At 42.1% G+C, this 21,739-nt stretch overlaps 2 protein-coding genes across 2 annotated transcripts in view; one reads left to right on the top strand and one right to left on the bottom strand.

Annotated features, from left to right (window-relative positions):
- Nucleotides 1-136: 136 nt before the first annotated feature.
- Nucleotides 137-21,038, bottom strand: mapk8a (mitogen-activated protein kinase 8a). The gene is given in 13 exon segments (XM_061689940.1): nt 137-2,618; nt 2,847-2,924; nt 4,529-4,592; nt 4,679-4,803; nt 4,921-5,103; nt 6,206-6,277; nt 7,817-7,982; nt 11,802-11,940; nt 12,052-12,110; nt 12,487-12,616; nt 12,971-12,990; nt 12,992-13,138; nt 20,919-21,038. Coding segments are annotated over 13 exon segments (1,404 nt in total). The 5' UTR covers nt 20,955-21,038; the 3' UTR covers nt 137-2,433.
- Nucleotides 21,039-21,069: 31 nt separating this feature from the next.
- ptpn20 (protein tyrosine phosphatase non-receptor type 20) overlaps nt 21,070-21,739 on the top strand; it is a 34,837-nt gene continuing 34,167 nt past the window's right edge. The window contains 1 exon segment of the mRNA XM_061689942.1: nt 21,070-21,421. The gene's annotated coding sequence lies outside the window, so the exon portion shown is untranslated.

The raw sequence follows: 21,739 nt of genomic DNA, 5'->3' as shown, positions 1-21,739 counted from the left end.
ATAGGTATAAGTCTTTGCATATGTTTTCATCACTTCAAACATATTTAATGTATTTAGTCACAAAACACAGATATATACTTTAAGCTCATTGAAGTAGGTATTCTAAGCTATGAAAATGATAAAAACGACAGACAGGTTTTCAAATTCAACTCTTTTATTTGCTTGAGTTGAAGGTGGACAGTTTTGCTCTTTTAATGTATTGTAGGGTGACAGCTCCACACAATTGTCCATTAAAAAAACTCAAGAGGTTCAAAAATTTGTCGCCAGTGCTTTACAACCCATCAACTCTGTTGACACATCATCCCAGTAACACTGAATGACTTTCTTGTTCCTGCACTTAATCCAATGTGTGAAGACTACTTTATACTTGTTACAGAGATAAACGTAACAAAACTAACTAACTAACTAAATAAAAGAGGCAGCCACAACAGTCATTTAATATGGCCCAGAAAGTGCAAGGACATGCATGACAATCTCCAAGTGCATTCTGGGAGGAAGTGGGATTACTGCTTGGAGTGCCCAAAAATGATCATTGTAAAGAAGGGACACACTCAGAACTTTGATCCATCAAACACATCTAAAGGGACTGTGGAGGCCTGAAAATGACTTGTTTGCTAACTCCCATACATACATCTACATAATATACATCCCACTGACTACGCTAATCTACCAATCGTATTGCACAGAAAACAATGCAATGAAGAATAGGAAACAAAATGCATTAGAAACAGCACTTCTGAGCTACATGTACATTACATACAACAAATGCATTTGCACTTGGAATAAATAAATAAATAATATATACAGGACAAAAGTAAATCTTCCCTCAACGTTTGTTTGTGTGATATGCATACTGTAGCGTTAAAAATGTGTCTGTGTAGTACTGTAGGTGTTTGTGTGAGAGAGGTAGAACTCAACTCCGCCACAGAGAGGACTTAAAAATCAGTGAACTAAGTAAGGGCACTTAAATAATATATAATTCATACCAGACATCTATGAGCAATTCCCCCCCCCCCCCAAAAAAAAACAAAATTGCTAAAAATTCATAATTACACGCTAATTTTTGAGCCAGTGAGTTGGCCTGTATTGGAATTACATTCACCCCGTTCTTTAACAGTGAAATTACAGCTAAATAAGCAAATGTTAGATTTACACTGAAAAACTGAAACTCAATGCGATGGAAAAGAAATAAAAACCAGCAGAAGTCGAACAGCTGAATTAGGTTACATGATAAGATGAAGGAAAACTCTTGAAGGAAGATGACATAAAGCAAGTACAGGAAGTCCTCGATTTACGAACGAGTTCCGTTCCTACGCTGGCGACGTAACGCGAATTTCCGCGTAAGTCCGATTTCACCGTTAAAGTCTAAATTTACGGCGAAACACTTCTGTTACGGCTATTGCCCCACGTGATTGTGACAGCGAGCTCAGTGTGTGCGGGCGTGTGCGTCGATGTGTGAGTGGGACGGGACAGCCAAGGAGGAAGGAGTGCGCGCAGGTGCGATGTGTGTACAGTGGCAGGCAAGTGTAGTGACGGCGACCGGGGAAGAGTAGCGATCAGCGGAGGACCCGTTGACATTGAATGTGCAGAGGAGCTCATAACGCCATTAAAGCAGCAAATCGGTGCTTCGTGCCTTTATTGTTGCCGCCACACAGCTCAGCTGTGCAACGAGAGAAGGGAGTTAACCCCTGCGTCTCCCGACCACGGTCAGGTGACCGTAACAAGAAAGGTTAACACTTCGTATAAAGAAATTAAAATTAAAAAATAAGATGCTGTACTTACCATTACTGCTGAGAGTGTAAAAAAAAAAAGGAGGGCGGAAAAGGCAAAGATACTCCCGCCGCACAAACACAGACAAGCACTATGCACTAGCTAAGCAGAAACACTATGGTGCTGGGACAAAATGGCGGACGAGGTACGGGCGTCGTAAATTCGAAACGTCGTAGGTCGAGGACTTCCTGTATGCAATAATATCCACATAAAAAAAAAAAAGTCCTTTAGTTAACAGCGGATTCATTCAAATGTCTCGCCTCCCCACCCACCCAAAAAACAATACAAAATGCCACATCAGCATTTCAAAAATATATTAAAAAGTAACAGTGCTGTGCTAGCAGTGTACCATCCCACTGTGTCGCTGGAGCTAAAAAAAACATTGATGCAGAATTTCCAACGCCTCCCTTTCATTACAAACATAATGTTCACATCAAAACATACTCTTGATTCTTCTCAGCAAAAATACAATAATAATGGTACAATTTAAAACCACAATCATTTACAGTAGTATCAGGCAATAACAACAAACTGTACATTGAAATCGCAGCTCTACAAACTAACATGAGAACTTCCATTGGCCTATAAACCCTCCCATCTCAAACACTGTATAAGGTGCACTGATGAAAGGTTATGCTTGAATAAATGTGTGTGTGTGTTGTGTTATCTGCAACACGCCAGAGCACCGAGAGAGGTCTGGCTATCCAGACTGCTGCCTGTTTCCGAGGTCACCGTGGGATCGCTGCTCGGGTCAGTGGGCTCTGTGGACATGGATGACACATCGTTGGCTGACGAGGAGGAAGATGAGGAGGAGGAAGGTTGAGGGGGGCTGTCGATCACTGCTGCACCTGTGCTGCGAAAAACACGTCAACGCACAGGTTTCATCGGAGCACAGGAGATGCTGTGACGACTGGACCACAGTCAGTGCAGGTCCAAGTTACACATTACAGTGGAGCCTTGACTTGTGAGTTTAATTTGTTCCATGATCACGCCCGTAACTCAAAGGCGCCTCAGCACCACGATAAAACACATTTTAATGATAGAGTCATTTGACCTAAGTTATAAAGATGACTCACCTAGAGGAGATGGCTGTCCTCGGATCACTCCATTTTTTGACCACTCCTCCCAGTCACTCACTTCCTTATAGATCAGCCCTACATAGGGCCAAGCAGAGAGGAAGAACTGATTTGTACTTGATACCATCTGGACCACTGCCGAGTACTCGTTCCATCCACCCCAGTGTGTCTTGCATTCTGCAGGCTCCAAACAGCATCATGTTTCTAATTTGGACAGGGCGTGTGCTGGAGTGACGCTTCTAAAATGAGTGTGGGGTCATTATCACCTGGTAGAGTTTAGCATGAGCTCATCTTGGACGCTCGAAAGAAAACCGCTACGTCCGCCTCAGTACCTCACCGCCCCACTCACAGAGGACACTAAAAACATTTATTATAAGACCCTGATAAACAGACCACAGTGGCCCAATTTGGACTTCAACCAAATTGTAGCATGTAGATGAAAACATAATGGCTAATGACTAGCCCACCAACAATGATGCCAGTCACGCGTTACTCCAAAAAATGTGGTCCGGTGACGTCATAAGTAATCTAACGCGTTACTTGTTATAGAGGAGTAGTCAGATTACAGTCACTTCGATATCTATGCCAATAGTTAGTAACTTTTTTGTTGATGAGATCCAGATCTTAATATGCTTTTGATTATAAAACATTACAGCTTTGACAACTACAGATAATTGAACGAACAAACTACAATGACTGGGAACATGAGGCAAGTCAATAACCATGACACTTGATTCAGCCACGGTGCATGTCTTAAGTGTAGACCAATTTTCAGCCTTTGTTTTAGTAATGACTAATAAAACAAAGGAAACACACTATATTCTTAACTATCCCTAACTAAAATGCACAAGACGACTAGCTACAATCTAAAAAAAAAAAAAAAAGGTGAAATATTTATAAACGGGGGCGGCACGGTGAGCGACAGGTTAGAGCGTCTGCCTCACAGTTCTGAGGACCGGGGTTCAATCCCCGGCCCCGCCTGTGTGGAGTTTGCATGTTCTCCCCGTGCTTGCGTGGGTTTTCTCCGAGCACTCCGGTTTTCTCCGACATCCCAAAAACATGCATGGTAGGTTAATTGACAACTCTAAATTGCCCGTAGGTGTGAATGTGAGTGCGAATGGTTGTTTGTTTGTTGCCTTCATGGACCCCCACACAATATGCAGGGTTGCTACAGTCTGTGTCTGTCTGTCTGTCTATCTATCTATCTATCAGTTAGGATTCCTGAAAGAAGTGTACTGAGAATGTGATATACCTGCCACTTAACAGCTGTTGAAAGTTACTTTATTCTTACTTAGTGACTTTTGAAATCAAGTAATCAGTAAAGTAACTAAATTACTTTTAATCTCTAGTAATCAGTAAAGTAACTAAATTACTTTTTCAAGGTAACTGTGGCAACACTGGTCACCACTGACTGACCAGAGAAGCTTGCCAAAAAACTACTGCGCTAGTCCATTATGTTTGTCAGGCATTGTCAAATTATTTCCTATGGGAAAAGTATGTTTGAAATTAAACAACTAGCATGATGGGATGGCTTGTGTTTGACTTTGAAGGTTCCACTGTATAGTGATCAATACACATGCTTCAGAAATGATGTATTGAAATCATTAATCACACGTGACACCTATTGTTCTGCCTGAACCTGACAGTGGTGGAAAGGGTTTTGAAAAGTTGACCTCTCACACCTTTCCACTCTTCAACAGTGTGCTCCCTCTCATCCAGCTGTTTGTCGAGGACCTTGGGCGGTGGCTGAGGGAGAAAAAAAAAAGGCTCAGTACAAATAATCAAAAAATTAAAAACAATAATACAAATGCGTGCTGTGCAGTAATACATACCGCCTCCACTTCAGCTGGGTCGTACCAAACGTTGATGTAGGGGTGCTGCAGGGCCTCATCAACAGATATGCGCTTGGAGGCATCGATCACTAACATCTTGGATAACAGGTCTCTCGCCTGGCTCGCTGAGTGGAAGAAACAGATCGCCTAGTTGTTGCACTACTTATCACATGAAGGTGAACATTTTGCTTTGATAAACGACTGCTGATGCGCCGATAACAGGCAAAAGAAGAAAGCAGTACCTTTCAGTTTGTTGTGATCGGAATCAGCAGGGAAGAGAACGTCCGGGAAGAGTTTCTCAAAGGTGTATCCAGCGTAGCGTGGCCTATTTTCTACGTACGTTCTTACCGACTGGTTCAGTTTCATGAGAAAGTCCTGAGATGGAGTGCCTAGCTGCTCGATGACTTTGTTCCATTGGTCAATGTCTGATGTGTTTACATTAAGGAAGAAGGGCCACATACAAACTCATTGCACTGCTGCACACATACCATATTTATGAAAATATTAGCCGGGGGTGTTTATTTATTCAACTGCAGTTGGAGTAGCCTCATTTTGGGCTGCGGCCATTATTTGTTCATTACATTTGTAGATTTGTTTGAATTATATTAAACACTATTACTGGTGTGCATTATTACAACGTATGTCAGGTCGAACTTGAGTGGAAAGCAAAAAATAAAATAAAAAAATAAAAAAACTATTATGGAGAAATGGCAAAAAACAAGGCAGATTGGTCAGAATAAATGAGCTCTTTGGTTCACCTCCCTGAAACAAAAACATGTGGAGTGTTTGCGTCAGACTCTACGGGAACACTAATCTGGTTTAAAGACGTGGTCTCCTCATTACATAATCATCTTTAATCCTTCACAGCGAACTAGTTTACAGCACACGGTAAATCTCCACAATTTAATTAATCTGAGAGACAGTTTAGGTCAAAGGTCTGGGTTCTTTGGTGCTGCTGTTTTGCTTCTTTGGTGCTGCTGTTTTGTTCAGCAATGGCTTTAGCAACGGCGTTCATATGGACTAGCCCATATGCTCAAACTACTATTTAATGTGTGTGAATAATAGCTTTTAAGAACTGAAATACCAGCAAAGTAATCAATAGATTGTAAATGTAGTCTGGATGGGAAAGCGTTTATCCAAGTTAAGCGGATGATGGAACCGACAACTAAATGGCGCATGGCACAACTCCACAATCTTGTGCGCATCCAGGTTTATGATCTGGGCAGCTACGCAACTCCTTCTTCTTCCATTTTGCAGCATTTCTCCATAGCAATCCTCCTTACCTTGTTTTAAACTGCACTATCACGGTACGCTGGACATCAATCGTAATATAACGCTACAGTAATATTGTTTATTATTAAAGTATGACAATGTAATTCCACACAGGTGACAGTCACAGTAAAAATGTAGATGTGGATGGCAAAGGGTTGAGAGGTTGTCAAGGAAAGTCGGAGGGAATGTCGTCGGATCTGTTCACACTGAATGAAGCGATGACGCATTGGAGCACAAATGATGGGGGAAGGATACGATCAGTGCCGGGGAACAACACACTTCCCCTGATCATCTCGGCCACTATGCAGCCCACTGACCACACATCCACTGGGGGTGGACATTCAAATGATACAGAGGTTGCCATGCAAACAAAGGAGTGACAGTAAATAAATAAATAAACAAAATAAGCAAACGAGATGAATGACGATAAGGGCTTTGACATGGTGTGCAGTAATGACAGCCATGCTACTACTATGCTGCAAAAACAGCTTAGAAAACAAGGGAAAAAAGTAATAAAATGAGGAAAAATTTATTCGCAATAAGTAAACAGAGCTAGCGTAAAAAACTGAATGTATTTATACTACCTACACTTACAGAATTATTGCCTTTTGTTTTTACAATAAACTTAATCATGAACAGCATTACAATTTTAACACATTCACTCCCATTGACGGCTTTAGAAGTCAAATATCAATGTTAACTGGGAAAGCTGGCAGTGAATGAGTTAATAAGTTATAATACCTTAAATCAGTGGTCCCCAACCCCCTGTCCGCGGACCAGGACCGGTCCGTGAGGCATTTGTTACCGGGTCGCATAAAAGGAATGACCAATTTATATAATTTCTGTTGTATTGCGTTTTCGCGTGTCAAATGTGTTTTATTTTGAAAAACCTGCGTCAGAATCATATTTATTTGCCAAGTATGTCAAAAACACACAAGAAATTTGTCTCCGGTAGTTGACCGGCTCTTCTCCACTGCAACAGCTGCGCGTCGCAATTGAGTAAAGACTGCACAGAACGCTGCAGCAGTTCCGTTTCCGCTCCCAGCCGACTCGCTCATGGCATATTTCCTGTCAATATGGGGTGCTGTGTGTACTTTGTTGAATAAAATGAATTTAAAAGATTTTAGCAAATGGCTGCAATATAAAAAATAGTGAAAGATTTAAGGGGGTCTGAATACTTTCCATACCCACTGTGTGTGTGTGTGTGTGTGTGTATATATATATATATATATATATATATATATTATGCGCATGCCACACCTTGACAGCCGGTTCGTGAAAAAAAAAAAAAAATGTCCACTCTAAACCGGTCCATGGTGCAAAAAAGGTTTGGGACCATTGCCTTAAAAGATTTTTATGGGGGGAAAAATGCTTGAAGAAAGTGACATTCTCTTACAGAAAAATTGCCTGGCAAGAATAAATATCTTGGCAGACAAAGAACAAGCATATTAAAGGTATTTAATATCGGTTAGCTTTAGTATTTTCAGTGTTAGTATTGATGCCAAAAAAGCACATGAGTTTTAATAAAACACTTGACAAAGACTGACAAGAATAGTAGCGCGAAGAGACAAATAGAAAGCCACAAGGATACAATCCCGTCCTGGGAAAAGGATTTTATGGCGAACCATTTCAGCCAGTATACAGCCCACAGACCAAATGTCCACTAGTGGTTAACATATCCAGTAAAGAGGTGAGAGGAACAAACGACAACAGGTTAGACTGATGCTGGTTAGTGAGATAAGGGCACATTTCTAAACAAAAGCACAAAGAATTAATTCATGATCAATAAAGTCTATGGAATACTATGTTATGCAATTCACTTTTAATGCCAGGAAAACCAACTGGGGCCGAGCCGAGTAGACATACCATTGGCTTGGTAGCCCATGCCCAAGATGACTTCGGGTGCTCTGTAGTAACGCGTCACCACGTAAGGCGTCATGAGGAGGCCCGTGGCAGCTGTTCGAGCCAGGCCGAAGTCCAAAATCTTCAGTGTGCAGTCTGACTTGACCACAATGTTGCTGGGCTTGAGATCCTAAAGAGAGCGACCAACAGTCAGTCAACGAGTGACTTTCAAAAGAACGACATAGTTGGAGTAAACCAACTACTGGCATCTCCCAATGCGTTGATACTACTGTGTACTGTATACCAGTGATTCCCAACCACTATGTGCCGTGAGAGATCATCCAATTTCACTTAATTGGTCTGAAATATACTATTTAGTACAAATAATGTTGTTGTTTTTTTAATGCCCATGATATATAGTGAAAGGCAGAACAATTAAATGCTATTCCACTAGATTGCAGAAGATATAATTAACCTGTTGCCATTCATACAACAGAATAATAGCTTTGTGTTCAACAAAACAGGCTCAGATTTCACACTGCAGTACGTTTGTGACTTAATGGACACAAGATGATTATTATTTCAGTATACTGCATATATTTCAAGGTGCAAGGTGCTTTTATTGTCAATTCTTCAATATGCGTGACATATACGGAGGGTTGAAATTATGGTACTCAAGGGCCCGCAGTGCTACAAAAGATAATAAAAACATGCATGAATTGGAGACTCTAAATTGCCCGTAGGTGTGAATGGGAGTGCGAATGGTTGTTTGTTTGTATGTGCCCTGCGATTGGCTGGCAACCAGTTCAGGGTGTACCCCGCCTCCTGCCCGATGATAGCTGGGATAGGCTCCAGCACGCATGTTTTTGGGATGTGGGGGGAAACCGGAGTGCCCAGAGAAAACCCACGCAGGCACGGGGAGAACATGCAAACTCCACACAGGCGAGGCCGGGGATTGAACCCCGGTCCTCAGAACTGTGAGGCAGACACTCTAATCAGTCGGTCACCGTGCCGCTGATTTTAAACCCATTTTATCAAACTTGTAAACAAGATTCAAGCTGATGGGTGTGGTCTTCTCCTTCCCTCTTCGACTCGCCCCTGGGGTACTTAACCCTGACCCTGATGTGTTTTTGCTCTCTTGTGTTTTTGGCTGGCTTCTTAGCTTCCCAGCCACGGTGCGGCCACGGGCCACCCCGCCCCTTTCTTTTGCTCGGGCACACTGCTCGGAAACCGCGAGCCTTGGGGATGGAGACTCTGCTTCCCAGCCTATCCTTGGGCCACCGTTAGGCGATCAGAGCAGCCACTCCTAAGGTACTAGGTCGCTTCCAACCAAGCGTGATCGCTCCGAAATTGCCGGCGGGAAAGGCAGGAAGAGACACGGTCATTTTCCCCCTATGAGGCGTGACGACCAACCATTTTTCAACTTCTGCCTCTTTTGTTTCTTGTTTAATTTTTCTACATCTTTTTTGTCTTAAAACAAATCTGTCTCCCAGCTTCCCGAGACACGCCCAGAGAGAGACTACCACCCACCAGCTTGAACCGAAGCTCGTGACTAGACACGGCAAACTTTTGCCATACTGTATAATATTAGTGCCTAATAATTTCGGGGGAAATTACTCGCTTTAGGCAAAATCTCAACTTTGTCCCCTCTCTCTCTCTCTCCCGTCCGCACTGGACGGCATATTTCCCTTTTCGTACGCCTATTTTCCTTCTTTTTATCATTATTAGTGTTATTTTCTTTCTTTAGTTAGACCCCTTTGTGCATTTCCCTCTAGATCCCTTGTAGATGTCATTAAATATACTATACAATTCCACTCTTGGTTGTATTTTGTGTGTGTTCTGTGTTTAAGTAAACTTCTGTCATCTGGAACTCAAAATGTCAATTTCAAGTGTAGCAACCTTCAGATTACGAGACTGATAAAAAGGTTTCTCGTCACTTTCCCTAAATTTTATCCACATAAAAAGTGATGTGGTGCCCCTTTTCAAGACATATTAGTTTGATTTTAACGATTAAACTAAAAATTACGCTAAACCGGAAGTAACGCAAGCGTTGCGTCCGGCTTATACTTTTCTATTAATTTAATTACATTTTTATTCAACCAATATACGCTACAGTAGTATGTTGACGTGATCCATCTCAACTGAGAAACTAGCTCTGTATGTGGGGAAGGAGCTAAGTTTAGCCTGGGTTGTTAGTGGAAGTTGCTGAGAGTGTTCACCATATGCATGTACACGCACACTTACTGTAAGGTGCAAAAGCCATCTATTTTTAAGAGTAGCATTGTGAGATGAGTTTGAAATGATATTGAAGTGTTTCTGGGATCAAAGTCTGTTGTATATTTGTGGTTTAAACTATGAGAATAGACAACTACAAACATTTTGGGGGGGTTCAAATAATTGCAATATTGGCGGCAGGGCTCGGTCCCTCTCCAAATAGCGAGGGATTACTGAAAATGTCGTTGAATAAAAAAAGCAGGATCTGGTAATGAACTAAGCTCATGTGACTCTGTCTTTTGAATGACATTGAACCTATGAGTAAAAAAATGTCACCATGGAAAAATATGAATCACCCAGTGGGAGACCAACAGGAGGATATTCATCTAACAGTGGGTCAGCTGTGTCTGAAGTATTGCCTTGGATTCAAGGGCACACTCACACTGCGCAACTTCTATTGTAGCAAGCTTTGGCAAGTATTGGTAATCAACCCTCCCTTCCGCTAGACTTCATGATACGATACGACATAGCATTGCTGCACCCTTCCTGACTGTGTGAACCCACGATTTATTCTCTTGTCGAAAAAGTCGGCTCTTTTGTTATCTTGGTAGAGGAAGTACAGTATATGTAGAACATGTTTACGGAAAGTGGCTGCTAAGGAGGCAATACTTCCAATACAATACCATATTTAAATGAGCGCCACCCATCACTCCTTAACAAATTGAACAGTTAGCGTGTCTACAATTGGTGAACTAAATACCAGTCTTGCTACCGAGGTAGATAACTAGCTAACCAGCATGGCTAGCATCAGTTCGTTTCCGCTCTGATATTACGTCACAAAGTGGAAAGGAACAGAGAAGTAGACACTTATTTTCTTAGCAATAAGTACTTTTACTGTTGTACTACATATTAAGTTTATTTAAAATATTTTTTGTTTCTTCCTTAGCTTCTTTTCATCAACATCATTCTAGCTGCTTATTATTTTTTTTGCACTGACCAATAAGAGTGAGATAATGCTTTCGGGTTTGCTTGGGAGTTTTACCGTTTGAAAAGGAATTAAACCTAAATTTTTAACCCATCAGCAGATTTGAACTAGGGACCTACACTATACTTTAAAGGGGCTTTTACGCCACCCTTGCTTTCCGCAGCATTCACGACAGGGTCGAGCACAGGGGGAGGAAGTGAAGTTGGCTGCAGTTGGGGAATATGGATTTGACACCTTTTCAAGGAAAAGCCCTGGTTTTACTTTGAGGAGGAGGAGATGAGGAGTGACAGGAAGAAGGTCCTCTATGAGCTACAGCTTTCTAGAAACCGCTTCGGGGTGTACTTTAGGCTTTTTCAGGTTTCTCCAAGCTTTTTTTTTTTTTTTTTTTTTTTTTTTACAATAGCCTAAATGACCGCCAAAATATCTTGCGCTGCCCTGCGATTGGCTAGCCACCGGTTCAGGCTCTACGCCGCCTCCCGCCCGAAGATAGTTGGGATAGGCTCCAGTAGCCCGCAACCCTAGTGAGGATAAGCGGTAAAGGAAATTGATGGATGGATGGATATCTTGCTCTTTTCACTCTGAAATCACTCTGCCACCCTCTCTGTTGGATGTGCCATATGATGCCACAACGGCAATGCACCCAAAGTGAAAACTTGTCCATCCGGGCAAACTCTGCGCCCCGGGCCGCCAGGCGGCGCCACACAGCGTTCCATTGGTGCACCATGGCATACACAATGAATAAGGTTGTCAACGGCTTTGCTCTGTGCGGTGTGAAAAGCACTCTCAGAGCTCTGATTGGCCAACATTTACCCTGTGAATGATGCCAGCGGCGTGGAGGTGTTTGATACCACACAGCATCTGATAGAGCAGATAAGACAGCCTCTCGTGGTCCAGTTCCATCTGAATGACCTGGCACAGGTTGGCATCCATCAGCTCCATTACCAAGTAGCTGAAAATGTATGAAATGAATTAAGGGGTAAATTTAATTGCTAAGCTTTGCTAAATTGTACAAATCCACTTAACGTAAAAAATAAATAAATAAAAGAAATGAGCCACTTACACATCTTGAAACTCTTCTAATGATTTTTGGGGTGTGAAAACATTTAATAAGCCGATGATCTGTGGGTGGAAAAGACATGAATTACTGTATGAATTAGAATTTGCAATAAATCACATTTGGCCCCGTCTTTGTCTCAAGGAAAGGACATTTGCACTCGCCCGTGCACAACACAACAGTGAATTATCGCAACTTATTTCAAGTATTCCTGCTAATTTTCACTATTATACAAACAGCAGGTTATCATTACTAATCAGCAGGAAGTAACAGCACATTTATTATTCACCACAGGTTGTGAACACGTTCATGGTTTATGCATCCAAGCGTACCGTTGGCTTTAATTTTGTGGATTGTTTTGACCTGTTTCTACAGCACTATGTGGTGGTTATCATTAATAAATGGCAGGAGGACACGTCATAAGGGCATTTGCATACTTACATTTTTGTGATTGACGCATTTCATGAGGACAAGCTCTCTGAACGCCCTCTTGGCATGCGTCTGGTTCTGAAAAGGTCGGCTCAGCTTCTTGATTGCCACATTTCTCTCAAGGACTTGATCATAAGCAGAGCTAAAGAACAACAAGGACACACAGAAACAACTCAAGTCACTTCTATTATGATACGGTAACAGAAGTCTCTTAAATCAAGTCAACATTAGGGATGAGCATTTTACTAAATTACACGATTGTTTTTTAAATATTGTTTTTAATGTAATGGGAGAATGTTGTCTTGGGACCATAATACGGAAACTGGATGGATGGATGCCCTAAATTCCTGCTCTTATGGCAGTGTTGCATGTATCAGAATAGCTGTTGCAGTTGTGACAAAGCGTGGATGGTGAATGTAAAGCAATTCCCCGTAGTCTATTTCATGTGGTTCTTTTTTAGAAAGCAAACTAGTTGAGACTGTAAACAAACACTCACCACACAATTCCCTGTGCTCCAGGATCCAATGGGTCTCAAGTTCTGGTAGCGCTTTAAGACCGTGAACGTCGAGTCTCCGACGTCGAGGCTGTAGAACTCCTTCTCTTTCTTGTTTTTATTCATGGCGAAATCTTCGATTACTGCTCTCTGTGCATCCAAAAATTTCCTCTGTGAGCACATAAGGCAAATAAAGTAAAGGAAGGAGAGAAATTACGCTCTGTGTAGCAAAGGAAGCCGTTTTGAAGCAAAGCTTGCAGAATAACAAACGGGAGCCGAGCGCAGCATTTATGCCTTGGCTGGTCAGCAAACCCAGTAAAATGAAAGTCTTTGATATCATCAACAGTGACAGCCGAAGGGCAAAGCACTGCGAGGTCAACTCCGTCACTCCCACAACTGAGCTCAGTACCTCTTTTAGCACAAAACTCACCTAACTGCCAGTTTGGATATCAAGCTTGACCTCAGTGCGGCGAGCATCAAATGAGCATGCATGTATTCGTTTTTTGGGGGATTTTTACAACACTCATTTTCAAAGAAGGAGCAGTCTCAACAAGGGGTGTTAAGAAAAGAATAACCTGAGAAGATTACCAGTGTATACCATGACCCGGTGTCACGTGAAGTCAGCGGGATCACATGCAAGGCTGTAAGACTCTAGCGTCAACTCGTTTTACATTAACAATGGTTACCTTCCTTTTACACTTGCATGTCAGGCGAGATGCTTGTGGAGACATCATTCATTAGTTAAGATCAAGTTTTTAATTTTTACATTTTAGTATTAACGTAAAAGGGTCTGCACTGGTAGCAGAGTGGTGCATGTTGCTGCCTTTCGTGCAGCTTTTGGGTTCGATTTCTGGCCAGTACCCCAATACCCAGCAACTGCTGGTCCAAAACCTGGATTTAAAAAAAAAGGAAAAAAAAAAAAAGTCAGGAGGGGTATCCAGCTTGAAAACTGTCCCAAACAAATCATGAGAGTGCCTTGCTGTGGCGGCCCCTGATGAGACGAGCCAAAAGTCAAAACAACAACTATAAAAATCGGTCTACTGAATTTAAGTGAACCGGCCGCACTCGACTAAATACATTTTAAAAAATAAGTTTTTTTCACACATAAGAAGCACATATTAAACATACAAATATGGGAGAAAACAAAAACGACCAACATTACTGGAGGAAATACACACAAGCATAAATAGCACAAAGTAACACAGAACTGAAAATACTGCTAGTGCCACAAGAAAATATGACACAAAAAATTAGGTCTAGGGTGTAAGGATTTTCCCATTTATACAATAGTTGCGCGGATAGGGACCGAGCCCTGTCACCGATAGCCAAAAGCCATGAGATTTTGATTCATGAATGATTAAAATATTGCTTGTACAGTTAATAAAGGGTTTATGATGGCACGAGTTTAACCCTGGAACATATTATTTATCAACAAATGTCATTTCTCCCTATGATTGTTCTAAATTGTTCTGAAACAAAATCGGGAGGTCTACCAGAATGCATTGTTTAAAATTAGATGTTCCACTGTACTTACATTTTTGCACGTTTATGCTTTTTTATGTTTGTTTGTTTCTCCATCTAACAAGGGAACTATTACAGTAAGTCAGATTGCTTTTGGTTACAATGTCCAAAATCCAAGCGCTTCCTAGACATCAACAATGCCAAATTCCAAGACTTTAAAGCACCGATGGAACCCTGTAATCTAAGAACACCCCCTCCCTCCTTCCCGCTCCTCCACTCTAGCCGACACACAGTCCATATGAGGGATATAATTGCCAAAGAAAAATGACTCAGCCTTCAGTCTGTTCATTCGACGTCACAAAGACGTCTGCAGCATCCGCCTCGCTCATCACATGAAAATAGACATGCTTGTGTAACACAAGACAACAATTATGCAGCATTGCAGCACCGCAATGGAAGAGGAGCCTGCACCAATACTACTACTACTGAGGTCATTATCGTCGTTTGGAATAACGGCAATCCATCACAGTGACTGAAAGTCAGGTCAGTGTAGGGAGACAGCAGCGGTAGACTAACCTACACGCTTCTGCTGATATGAATCACATTTTCACATAAAACTGCATGTTATCTATCTATCGGACGCATCTAAATTTACTCAAAAGGGCAGGAGCCAAGTGATCAGGATTTCATGGACGTCTTTGCAGTGGGACATATATTAAATGCATGGGCCTGGGTTGCTTCATGGAACACACTTCCTGCTACATGCATCTGCCTGCAATTATCACACTAATGACCTTCTGCTCATAGGGCATATTGTGATGCGACAGTGGGGGTTTCGACACACACGCTTAGCAGACACAGAATTAGGTACACTTGCACAATCATTGGCATCTGATCCTTCCTGCCAAGCAATTCTTAAAACTAATATAACAGAGAAAAAGTTATTTTAAAAAAAATAATAATATTCAACCTACAAATGCTCAACATAAATACGGTATCATAAGAAGCAGATAATTTTTTAAAAACTAAAATAGCTACTAATCATTAACGTAGAATTTTATGGCTGCAACACGTTCCAAAAAAGCTGGGACAGGGTCATGTTTACCACTGTGTTACATCACCTTTTCTTTTAACAACATTCAATAAACGTTTGGGAACTGAGGACACCAATTGTTGAAGCTTTGTAGGTGTAAGGCTTTCCCATTCTTGCTTGATGTACAGCTTCAGCTGTTCAACAGTCCGAGGTCTCCGTTGTCGTATTTTACGCTTCATAATGCGCCACACATGGGCATTCAATGGGAGACAGGTCTGTACTGCAGGCAGGCCAGTCTAGTACCAGCACTCTTATACTACGAAGCTGTTGTAACACGTGCAGAATGTGGTTTGGCATTGTCTTGCTGAAATAAGCAGGGGCGTCCATGAAAAAGACGGCAGTATATGTTTCTCCAAAACCTGTATGTACCTTTCAGCATTAATGGTGCCTTCACAGATGTGTAAGTTACCCATGCCATTGGCACTAACACAGCCCCATAACATCGCAGATGCTGACTTTTGAACTTTGCGTCCATAACAGTCCGGATGGTTCTTTTCCTCTTTGGCCCGGAGGACACGACGTCCACAATTTCCAAAAACAATTTGAAATGTGGACTCGTCTGACCACAGAACACTTTTCCACTTTGCATCAGTCCATCTTAGATGAGCTCGGGCCAAGAGAAGCCGGATGCGTTTCTGGGTGTTGTTGATAAATGGCTTTTGCTTTGCATAGTAGAGTTTCAAGTTGCACTTACGGATGTAGCGCCGAACTGTATTTACTGACATTGGTTTTCTGAAGTGTTCCTGAGCCCATGTGGTGATATCCTTTACACATTGATGTCGGTTTTTGATGCAGTGCCGCCTGAGGGATCAAAGGTCACGGGCATTCAATGTTGGTTTTCGACCTTGCCGCTTACATGCAGTGATCTCGCCAGATTCTCTGTACCTTTTGATGATATTATGGACTGTAGATGATGAAATCCCTAAATTCCTTGCAATTGTACGTTGAGGATCATTGTCCTTAAACTGTTCGACTATTTTCTCACGCACTTGTACACAAAGAGGTGAACCTCGCCCCATCTTTGCTTGTGAATGACTGAGCAATTCAGGGAAGCTCCTTTTATACCCAATCATGGCACCCACCTGTTCCCAATTAGCCTGTTCACCTGTGGGATGTTCCAAACAGGTGTTTGATGAGCACTCCTCAACTTTCTCAGTCTTTTTTGCCACCTGTCCCAGCTTTTTTGGAATGTGTTGCAGCCATAAAATTCTAAGTTAATGATTACTTGCTAAAAACAATAAAGTTTATCAGTTTGAACATTAAATATCTTGTCTTTGTAGTGTATTCAATTAAATATAGGTTGAACGTGATTTGCAAATCATTGTATTCTGTTTTTATTTATGTTTAACACCACGTCCCAACTTAATTGGATTTGGGGTTGTAGATGACCACAATGTACTACACGAGACGTCCATGACAAAATCCATTAAGCCAAGATTTTGGGCAATCTCGTTTGTACTGTTATGAACACGGAAACAGTTTCCAAATTAAAAAAAAAAACATCTGTGGCAACGATGGACAAGCTACTACAAATCCATTCAAGGCCAATGGGATAATTTTATGAATAGTGAAAAAAATTCTCTTCAAATGAATGGAGAAATTACACAAATCTCTCTCACATCTTCAAAGTCCTATTACATGGGCATTTTTTTCAACATTAACACCATTCCAGAAATGTCCACCCAATCATGCCTAGTCAAATCAACCATTTCTGATATCTGTTCATCCATCCATCCATCCATCGTTCACCAATCGCAGTATGAACGAACAGCCATTTCAAATTCTTACACGTACAACCCAATTCATTCATTTTAGTATAGCAATAATGCTATACTATTCCAATTAGTATAGCATTATTGTAAAATCACACTGCATCATATTTAGAGCCATTTCAAATATTTTGACCCACTTGTGTAACTAAATTATGTAACCAAACTATTAGAAAGAGCTCTCAGTGGGATGTAGTTCAAACTACCCATCCATCCATTTTCTATAGCGCTCGTCCTCAATAGGGTTGTGGATTATCTGAAGCCCAACCCAGGCGATTTTGGGCAAAATGCAAGGTACACCCTGGACTAGTCGCCAACCAATTACAGGTGGTATAGCAAATACTAACAATGGCCATTTTTTTGCCCATTTCTCCAAAGTAAGACCACAATAATAAACCGATTGTTAAATGGATGAACACCTCTTTGACATTGTTGTATTGGATCTCATTATATGGTGCAAGTTTACCTAATATTGTGGCATATGCATGTCCAGTGCTAGACCACTAAATATGAATAATCACATACAGCACAGACAACCACAAATTCAAGGTCCATCAATTCATGTAGCCCGCTGAAGCAAATAAAGTGTGCCCACCTTATGTTTCTTGCTATGGGTTTGTTATTGTCATTTTGGTACAAACTCTATACCCAAATTGCAATTTTTCTTCATTTTAACAGCTATTACAAGTATTTTTTTTTTTCACTGAATCCTTTCTTAACATACAATAAATCGAACGATAATGAAATACTTAAATATTCCAATGACTTCTAATTCCAAATTCAATTTGTGGTTAACAAAATATATAGGATATAACAATCGATTGCAGGGGAAATTGTGTATACTGTATGTAATAATATGATGAGTTGTATATACAGTACTTGTTATGGTTTTCACATTCATAACGGCCCTCTGAGGGAAACCATAGCGTCAAAAATGAGTTTGACGCCACTGCAGTGTACAGGGTGTCCCGAAAGTCTGGACAATGGACGGCAATGTGGAGTTATTGCAACAAGTTCGCATCAACCTTTCATTGTTAACAGTCATTTGTTAACCGTTATTGAACATTGTCTTGAAAATTTGCATTTTTGTCCGGTGTCCAGCCTTTAGAGACACCCACTATGGTGATTATGACATGACATACAGTAGATATTGATGGCATCATACACTGTTTGTTTGTGGATAATGTTAAAAAAAGCAAGCCATGCATGACTTTTTTATGATTCATGATGGAAGAGAATAACGCTAAGCCACATATATTTCCATCTATCCGCAGTAAAATGAATGAGGAGAATGAATGGCCTCCTCTTCATCACATGGATTAGCAAGGGGAGAGAGAGAGAGAGAGAGAGAGAGAGAGAGAGAGAGAGAGAGAGAGAGAGAGAGAGAGAGAGAGAGAGAGAGAGAGAAAGAGAAAGAGAAAGAGAAAGAGAAAGAGAAACTTCCATTGCGCGTTAACCTTGGCCACATGACCCCCACTGGCAGCTCCTCACAGGAGGCTGCAGCCAAACCGCAGCGAGAGAGCAGGAGCCACGCATGAGCACACATAATAACGCAAGACCGCGCACAGGAAGACATTATAGCCGAGGTAATGACTCCCATGTCGGCGTACGACGGGGCCTGTCTGTTTAACGGGCGTAACTTCATGTGAGCGAATGCTGGGTTCACGGGTATAGCTACAAAATCTTCTAAAAGGAGAATAGGCGAGGATCTCGACGTCGTACAACAGCGTCTGAACACGTAAAATGACACACGACCCTCCCCCCACGGCCAAACAATAAGCACGTCCGAGTAAGGAGCAGGAGCCGGAGAGGGGGGCTTCGGATCCCGATCTTACCTCGGTCGTGTAAGCCCGAATGTGACGAGCCGCTCGAACTTTCCGGAGCAGCGGGCTGTGCGTGCGTGCAGCCGGTGAACACTGATTGAATCCGCTGGGCGCCTTAAAAACACATGACCTCACCCGAGCCACTTGCCTACGTTTCCATCCGCCTGCTGCTATTGACAGGCCGGGGAGCAGCGAGGATACACACTGCGCATGCGCAAGACACGAACACGTCACTACTCCACAGAGATGCACCCACCTCCATCAGCTCTTCCTTCCGCCCTATCTATCTATCCATCTATCCATCTATCTATCTATCTATCTATCTATTAGACATATCTATATCATTTGTCATACAAAATACACTTTACTGTGCACTGCACCCTAACTGTAACACCAAATGCATATTAACCATTAATCCACTATACAATGTTATATTATCTTATCAGATTTGGTACCCCTTCATAATCTAATGAAATTCAATGTACGAATTCTCACTCCCCACCCCAAAAAAAAAGCATTCCTTTACAAATTAAGTAATAATGCTCACTTATGTCAGATAATTTAAAAACAATGTTTAATGGAAATTGCATTGTGTTCCTTGCTGTGCAAAACTACAATCTATCGGGCATGCAAGATGTCCACTTATACCCACAATGTGTCCGTGATGCAAAATAGTTCAGTACAAACAGAAAGACTGCTGACCCTCTACGCACACACACACGCACACACACACACACACACACACACACCTTCATGCAAGGTCACCGATAGATTCATCCATCCATCCATCCATTTTCTGAGCCGCTTCTCCTCACTAGGGTCGCGGGCGTGCTGGAGCCTATCCCAGCTGTCATCGGTAATGTTCTGTGGTACAGTGGTAGGTAATCACTGATCTAATGATATGTCATGCAAAAGCTATAAGGAAGAAAAGACTGCTTTCACAATGATAAAAATGTGTAGTTTTGATTGACAGTGTCACACAGGTAGGTGTGTCAAACTCATGTTTTGTCGCGGGCCACATCGTAGTTGTGGTTTCCCTCACAGGGCTGTTATGACTGTGATTGTCACATCATATTATTACATACTGTATACACAGTTGATTGTTAAATACTGTATATTGTGAACAACAAATTGAGTTTGAAATGAGAAGCCATAGAACATTTTGGTACGCAAGTATATAACTATCGATCGATTGCGCAGCTGAGAACTAGAGTGGGCTGACTCTATTTCTCTTATTTTGCAGGAGAGGGATTCAGAAATGTATAACTGCCGCTCAATGGCCACTAAAGTTTTAGTGCAATAGGTCAAAGTCCCAACAGCTGTCAAGTCTATCAATATTTCACGAAAGATGATAAATACCATTAATTTATACTAAAATCCAGATACACAGTACCCAAGCTAAGAAAAAAATGTGTGTATTGATATATATATATATATATATATATATATATATATATACACACACACACGCACACACACACACACACACACACACATGCACACACACACACGCACACACACACACACACGCACACACACACACACACACACACACACACACACACATACTATGTACTATACGATACATATACTGTAGTTCAATATATGGCTCTTGCATTGTATCTGCATTGTGCAGATCTGTGTATGGAACGCGGCAGAATCGTCCAATCATCCCTGCAGCTACCTGAATCTCCCCCCGGTGCCCGCTGCGCACGATGCCCCTGCAGGGCCTGCAGAGAGGCGCATAGGAGCGCCACCTGGACGTCCCGTTGCAGACTCCCGCAGCAGGAGCCGTCTTGTCTTACCCCTTGTTCCATGAGAGTCCGCAGTGTTATGATCATTGTGCCGGAGCGCACGCACGCAGGCAGCCTCTGGCCGAGCTGGTTCGTCTTTCCCGGTGGCTCGGGTACCGCGGATCCTCTGCACCGCGGGGCCGTCAGGCGGATTAGTGACATCGGCGTGGGTGATCTCTCGCCTCCCACACTTGGTGCTCCTGATTTGTCGCCGTCAAGCCGCGAGGATTGATCCAATTATGCGTTTAGCGTCGAGGCGCTAATAATAGAGCAAATCAGAGGTTAAAAAAAAAGTTTGAGGTCTTGGAGGCGGCGGTAAGCGAGCAAATGAACAGGGGCTCCATGACCGCTTTGACGCCGCCAGCCTGGATGTCCACGCCGAGGACGAGTGGCTCTTCCCCGGGAGACGTCAAAGCAGCGAGGCGATGAACGGGAGGATTATTTTGGATACTTGGTGGTGGGAGCACTGAAGATAAACACACGCAGCAACACTGCTGGGTTACATATGTGACCAGGTAAGCCTGCGTAGCATTGGTCTTGGACTGTGGGCATCTCACTTGAAATTGTGAGATTTACCTGGAAGCACGACACTGCCGTCAGGCCCATGTTGTTGTGGTATCTATCTGTCATAGATTGTTACTAATATTAGAAAGTTAGAGGACCTACATAGATAGTCCCCATTTCCATTTGAACAGCAGCACTTCTCCTTTGTGTGGCTGCAAGCTGTTCCATTGAGCATCAATTAGTAACATCCATTTCTTTGCTTTTTGACTCATGTTAGATTGTAATACATTTACGTTCTGTGCCATGAATCACAATATACTTTATGTCAA

The sequence above is a fragment of the Phycodurus eques genome, chromosome 11 (genome assembly GCF_024500275.1).
Source record: "Phycodurus eques isolate BA_2022a chromosome 11, UOR_Pequ_1.1, whole genome shotgun sequence".
Classification (NCBI taxonomy): domain Eukaryota; kingdom Metazoa; phylum Chordata; class Actinopteri; order Syngnathiformes; family Syngnathidae; genus Phycodurus; species Phycodurus eques.
The sequence above is the reverse complement of the archived record's forward strand: the minus strand, read 5'-3'. Positions and strand labels throughout refer to the sequence as shown.